The sequence below is a fragment of the Zychaea mexicana genome (assembly GCF_025766255.1).
Source record: "Zychaea mexicana strain RSA 1403 chromosome Unknown BDB00scaffold_84, whole genome shotgun sequence".
Taxonomy (NCBI): domain Eukaryota; kingdom Fungi; phylum Mucoromycota; class Mucoromycetes; order Mucorales; family Lichtheimiaceae; genus Zychaea; species Zychaea mexicana.
The window spans coordinates 7,469-14,759 of NW_026516747.1; the positions used below are offsets into that span (position 1 = coordinate 7,469).

The 7,291-nt window shown below is 34.8% G+C and overlaps 2 protein-coding genes across 2 annotated transcripts; both read right to left on the reverse strand.

The window, feature by feature from the left end:
* Positions 1-544: 544 nt before the first annotated feature.
* On the reverse strand, positions 545-2,409 carry BDB00DRAFT_876152 (uncharacterized protein; the record flags this gene model as incomplete). The annotated part of the gene is made up of 10 exons (XM_053127448.1): positions 545-619; positions 690-806; positions 882-1,024; positions 1,107-1,241; positions 1,315-1,373; positions 1,465-1,587; positions 1,677-1,780; positions 1,855-2,011; positions 2,095-2,198; positions 2,269-2,409. The coding sequence occupies 10 exons, from the start codon at positions 2,407-2,409 to the stop codon at positions 545-547; spliced, it is 1,158 nt and encodes a 385-aa protein (XP_052975868.1).
* A 236-nt stretch (positions 2,410-2,645) lies between these two features.
* Positions 2,646-3,172, reverse strand: BDB00DRAFT_876153 (uncharacterized protein; the record flags this gene model as incomplete). The annotated part of the gene is made up of 3 exons (XM_053127449.1): positions 2,646-2,720; positions 2,795-2,905; positions 2,975-3,172. 3 exons carry the CDS (start codon positions 3,170-3,172, stop codon positions 2,646-2,648), a joined length of 384 nt encoding a protein of 127 aa, XP_052975869.1.
* Between the last annotated feature and the right edge of the window lie 4,119 nt (positions 3,173-7,291).

Consider the following 7,291-nt stretch of genomic DNA (forward strand, 5'->3'; position numbering starts at 1 on the left):
CCTTTAATATAAGATGGTACCAATGTCCACTATAAATCGCACCCACGTAATTGGTAATATTCACAATCTAGTAGATATCCTTTAATAAATATCAAAATAATCCTTCTGCTTAATACTTTCAATTTCCAAAATTTATTTATTATTCAACAATATCCTTTATATATATGACAGCATGTAATTCAATAACAACCCGTTTTGGATGGCAAAGTTTATATAATACGTAATAATGAAGCATTAAAAAATCTAATTAATTCATATGAGGTGCTATAACTACATCTTATATTGAGTAAAAAAATCAGAAACAAGCTTTCCTTGATATAAAGAAGTGACGTCCAATTTGAACTCCAAACAGGGACCGCACCGCTAATGATATAAAAGCTTGGTTACATGTGCTTGTTCTTTCTGGCTACGTATTCAGTAATGTTTTTTATAGCTTCATCCTTGGACCATTCTTGATTTTTCATATACATTATTTTCATTCTTAGAACGTACAAGTTAATCATCAGAATAAGATATATAAGAATAAAAAAGGGATTATGTTTACTTATTCTTCTTTAAAGTGCAATTTGCGACGAGCACGATCAAGAGCTTTTTCATCATTTTGTAACATCTTTAAAACCTAAAAATACAAACAGTATATTTATAATAAGTGATTCGTATAGATACCAACCATATCAATCTTGATATACATTATATTCCGAAATGCGAACCAGCGAATCGAACGAAGGAAGTGTCATGTCTTGGCTGTTGTTTTCTTTAATTCTGATGGTTTTTTTACATAATCTTGCAGCTTCTAAAACCATTATCTACAAAAGTAATTTAATCAGAGCCTATCCTCCTTATTCAAATCCATTTGTAGTAAAATAATCATAGTAACTTACTCGTACGTGATTCATTACTTGAAATACACCGAGCATAGTGTCTATGTTGTTAATACTTGTAGGAATATAAAACGTGCCCACATCTACCAATCTGTACATTCCATGATACTTTAAATCTAGACAAAGAACACGACAACGGTATCCTATAAAACAAAACAAGAAAGTCAGATCCAATTTTGACGATATGTAAATAGATAACAACATAAAAATAAAGTCTAAATATACCTTCAGATACAATAGCATATAATTCGAAGTCATTGCAATCAACACCATCTCTAACAGACTTTTCTATATAATCTTTTAGACAGTTTGCTGCCTTGAACAGATCGTCGCTATTTCCCGCTCGTGGAGGTTTACATTCTATTAAGCAAAGTAGTTGGCTTTTAGCTCCATTAATTACACGTATAAACAATAAAATCTCCTTGTTTTCCACCTGATTCGGAACCAAATACTTTCTTTCTTTCTTTCGATCCAATGATTTCGCCATTTGTGCTATGTATTTATTTATTTATTCATATGTTAGATCAGATCCTCATTATAGATATACTATTTTATAATAATAACTATATATAAATATACATACCCTTCTGTACTTATCAATTGGTCATTTAGAAAGTAATTCTTAAGGATGGGTGTGAGGGTATCTTTGACAAACGTGTCTTCATTAAATTTTGATGGATCATATACATCGGAATACGATTTGAACCTTCAATAAATACATAGATAAATAAAAATAGGACTACTAGCCTCTGTTGTTTGATACAGGTATCCAGCATTGTCAATGTTTAAACCTACATGTCACATAAGATGTCCTGATACAGTGTGGTTTCTTCTGAATCATCTTCTACTGCCCATTTTCTGACCAATGTCTTTGCTTCATCAATATTTCTTCTGGCAGCCTATATATAGTAACAAGTATAAATATATATATTCGCTTTGATAAATATAAATATGATATATATTATTTACTTACCTGACTAATTTTCATTATCCATAAAACGTATTTATTACTAATATCGTCTATACGATGCTCAGCTTTGACACTTTTGACCATAGTAGACCAGACAAATGGATCCATTTTATTTCTAATCGCTGACGATGGTGTAATGTAGTAGATAAAGTTAAGTGCCCTAAACACAATCACATCATATTAGCTATTCAGGGTCTTTTAATAGTCGATTTGTACATGCTGAATTAACACACACAGACTTACAATCTATCAACTATTGATAACAATTCGAGCTCCTTTGCCTCTTTCACGACATCTGACCGATACTTTAAAAATTCATCTACCAAATCCATATCCGAACTGATCCACTATTTAACAGAGGTTAGTTAGCACGAAATAAATCTCATGGTTTTTTCGAGAGAGAGGATAGAAGTATACCAACCTTTTTGCAATTAGATGGGCGATCATATTGTTCCAAACCACCACCAACCAAGTAATCATAGGCAAATTTTTATTTTCGACGGATTTTTGAAGTTTCTGATGAACATTCACTTTGGCTATCAGGGTTGAAAGAGCCATCGTCGGTTTCGCTGTCAGAGATCTAAGATAATAATAGAACAAGAAGTTATTAATAGATAATAAAAATAAAGTATATTTAAATATGGAGGAGATCACATCTTTTTACTAGAGCATCGCCTTTTTCCTCTTCAAGTTGTTCGGTATTCTGAGAAGACACTAATAAAGAAAAGTTAATTACACGTTAGTTTCTAACTTTCCTAACAAGTATTCATTATTCATTTAAATAAAGACATATTCTAATAAGCAGAATTAGAGGCTTTATCCTCGGGTCGTAGATACATGAGGGGTGATTCCTCGCGAACGTTTGATAACTAGAAAATGTAGTCTGAATTAGTAAAATAAAAACATTTATAATTTTGAAAACAATAATGAAATGGTTACATACTGACTCAGATGCTTCTCCACAGAATTCATAATATGTTCTTTTTCCTTTCAAGATCGCAACGCTTTTAGTCGTTCCAACCCAATATGACTGCAAATCAACATTACTCAAGATCTAATAGTATAAAAGTATGTAAGAACTTGTTGACCTTTACGTTTTTGTCTTCTAATTTAGAGAACTTACAAGGAACTTGTTACGAACTTGTTCTAATGCCCACGATTGAGCTGCGCTTGTTTTCCAATATGAAACAGTCTTAACGGCTTTCTTGAATTCTTTTTCTGCTGCTTCCTGGTCTGTCAATTTCGATGCTCGAAAGCAGCCAACAATATCAAAAGAAGGACCTGCATGATCTCGAATGTAAGAAGTAAAAGTGAACGTCATGATGACAGAAATTGAAAGTGATCGATAAACAAAAAGTTGATGGGAGGGAAGGAAAAGGTTGTTGATCGTTCTCTGGTGCCTCTAATTAGAGGGTGATGAAAAATCGTGCACCACTTTTTTGCATCCCCCCCCATCGTGCACCTAAAAAACGAGTCACACTAGCTAATAGTGCACCATTACTGGTGCACTATGAGGATAAAGCAATAAAAAAATGTGCACCATGACACATCTCACCTTCATGTTAACACATTGTATATTTTACATCTTATAAAATACAAAAAAAAATTGCATAATGCACACACACACACACACACACATATATATATATATATATATATAATATTGTTATAACACATATGTTTATTTCTTTATATAAGATTTCAATATAGTTTATATTTTCTGGTAACAAGCAAGTACTGGATAGGTGATTTTGGCGAAAATGCCTTTGAATTCTTCTAGTTATTCACTAAGAACCTTTACTCCTGGTCTTTTCATGTTATCCATACTGGCAATAAACGGTCCATTTGGTGTTTCAACTACAGCTGTCGTTTTGAAATGATAGCCAAGTCTTTCCGTTGATGATATGGTGCATACTGTCTTAAACCATGAATAAATTCGATCACCGACATGAAAAAAAAGGAATCCTATCAGGGCTGTCTAAAATGAAGTTATCGATATTCTGTGACGTAGAACATGTTTATAAAGGTATTCTTAACACATTGTACGTTTTTGTTTTTTGAGAAAAGCATTTCTCATCGCTCTGATAGCCTTTGAAGTTTTGTCGGGATATGAAAAGTTACTAAGTAGGTGGAGGATTTCGACAGTTGTTTGGGCAAGGAGAAGAATTTTTTTGGCAGTGTGTAACCATAGATGTCCTAAGGTTACACACAAATAGCTGGCTTATCCAGTAATATGAGTGCGTTACTGCTCTTCTTACTCACCCATTTTCCCAATAACACGCCTGTGGTGAACCACATTAATACACTGCTTAAGATATCAACAATAAGATATTCAGTTAAACATTATACCACACAAGAAAACCTCTCACTCAGATGATTTACCTTACGTGAGCAGGACAATGAACCTATCAACGGGTACCTCGGCCATTACAGCAGCCAGCTAATGCCGGTTTCAAAGATGTGCCCAATTAACATAGCGACTTCAAGAGAAGTTCTGATACATCCTTGATCCATCCTCTATCACATAGTTTATCCACTAAATGGATAAATTAATATCGCCGTCTTAATAGCTAGAATATAAAAAAGCTTTGATTAAAACATCATCTCAAAGATACTTGATCTTGTTCCTTATTATTTAAGCTCTATCATTACAGCGCCTAACAATGGCTCCCAGATCCAACAAACAAAAACGCACCTTAGAACAGCTTCAAAGCTCAAAAAACGGAAGATTTCAAAAAGTTGCAAGACTAGAAGAATCGTCAATTGTTGAGAACCAGACTTCATCTGATGTGACTGAACAAGAATCAAACGTCTTTGAGATTCTCACTGCGTTCGAAGAAGCAACAGAAACCACAACGACAACGACGACAGCCTTTACAACAAGCCAAAAGTTTCCTATTATTTGGGACAATAAAGCAGATGCGAAGTCCCGTGGCAAATATTGGGGACACGGCAGAACCACCAAATACTACCAGCTAGAGAAAGCATCAGAAAAGAAGAAAGGGAATTATGAAATCACTTCCTTCTTTCATAAGGATGATGAAGTAGAGGTTGTGTCGGAGGACTTTGTGCCAGTGCTGACTGTCGAAGAAGCATTTTTGAAACTTACCCCAATTATCCAACCTGAAATGAACTCAAAAAAGGACAAGGAGCGAAACATGAGCGACTATGAGCTACGATTGAAAGGTATTGCGGTGCAGGGAAACGAAGTGTGAAAAAAGAGTGTGAATACTCGTTTACAGCTCTTGAAAAAAGGCTCGAGGATTGCTTGGATCAGGTATCTCCACCTGATGAACCACCTGCAGAAATTCGCCGTTACTACAACCGTTGCTGGCGCTATATTCATGCATATAATGAAATGAAAACTGGAAGCGAAGCTCTTAAGCTAGTTGAAAAGTTTACGACACGCAGATATCGCTCTCATAGAAGAAGCGGAACAGAAGATTAAATCTACACGTTGCTATCAATATACAAAGAAATGTCTACTATTGGATTGGCTGACAATGCCTACATATGTAGCGGCTATTCTATTATCCAGCGGCACTTTAAAAAATCTCAATTTTCGACAATTCATGGTTTAAGACAGTATGCACCATATCATGGTAATAAGTCGATAATTGTTGTTTAATAGCAATTGCATATCATATGGAAATGGAATATTACCTTCTTCTTCAGGGAGTGAAGAAAACGTATTATCACAGAAGAAAAGAAAAGGATGGAGGTGATGTGTTGGTAGATAATATGTAGTTGCTGGCTTTTGACAAAAGAAACAACGTTTGTCCACCTTGAGTCTCAGTAGATGCTTTTCAAAATATTTGGTGAAATTTTCTGCTGGAGACCCTTTTAAAACCTTTGCTGCAATCAAACTAGTTGGATTTGGCTCGATTACATGGCTGAATGTTGAATATGGATCTGTCGAAGTATCCATAAAACAAATATGCTTTTGATTATAAGGCCATTCATTGATACGTTGTCGTCTGATGATAAAAAGATCCTTGAACTGTTGCGAACATTGGTCGATGAATTAGATGGCGATTTCACAAGTGTCGTGCATTTGACCTCTTTTGAAACTTGGCATATTTTGATAAATAAAAGATCTCATTTGATTAGATGCATTACGTCGACGTAGAGTATGTGTCATTTCAAATGTTATAAGTATATTATCAAATATGTTGGTTGAATCAAAAGGAGTTGGGTTGATACGTGGTAAAAGACAATGCCAAATCATTTCCACAAATGCATCGATATAACAAGACATCATTGAGTTAGCATTCAGTGACAAGTCATATCCAGTAGAAGGTTGAAGTGATGGTTCAAGTCTGCGTTTTTTTGTTTGATGATGATGAATAGTGTTTTCCGAAATATTTGATCGAATTAGTAGAGAAGAGCTGTTATTGTTTATTGTTGTGGGTGAATCAATAGTGTTGTCAAAATCATTTAGATCAATATATTCATGTGAATCTTCATGTTGTATTTGTATTTGACAAGGAGACATATTTTGAGGTAATTCTGGTTGGATATGATGCCAATGCAAGGTCCATCGTCCGACAGCAAGAATCCTCTGCCCATTATTATGTAGCATCTCAATAACCATCATTGGGCTATCAACGATACGAAAGGACACATTATCAGGATGGATGGCCTATTATCAACTCGATGTGTATAAAGACATACCGATCAATGGGTAATGTTGATGGCCCGCATAAAACAAAGTGGCGTTATCTGCAGATAAAAAATCGTGACGACGAAAGACAGTGCGTGCTGGACCCTTTACACTGGATTAATCATTCTACTACTTCCTATACAATAATTTCCTCTCTTCTCGAGCACCACTCTCTTCATTTTATATATTCTGGTATAAGTTAAATAGCGATGTTGATCAGATTTACTCTATACCTTCAAGGAACATTATATTTTCATCACTTTGATATATGGCTATCCCATTATATGGAACCTATGAGAAATAAAAGAACAAACCACTTAGGTATACATAATTTTGCGGACACCCCACAAGTATATATTTATAGGATGTGTGTATGATAACCTGATGAGGATTAAAAATGGAAGGGGGTGTTCGTATCAAAAGCCAATGGCTAACCAACCGTCATTGTCTTCATTCGGTACAGCGGAAGAGAAGCCGTTGATGGTGGATGAGAATTGTTCGCAATCTTCAAATTCTCGCCTTATCCTACTGTACACATATTCTACTCGTGTGATACACTGATTTTCATAGCGTATATCCGCTAGAAACTACATAGTAAAACACGAGGCTATCACAATGCTTTTTTGCGAGGCTATCACAATGCTTTTTTGCCGCAAATATCATCATTATGCGTTACAATGCAGCTTGTTAATGAAGTATATCTTAAATTTATGAACACAGGAACAAGTATTTTGTAATACAGATAAAAAAGATATGAAACAGAAAGCAGACATGTAT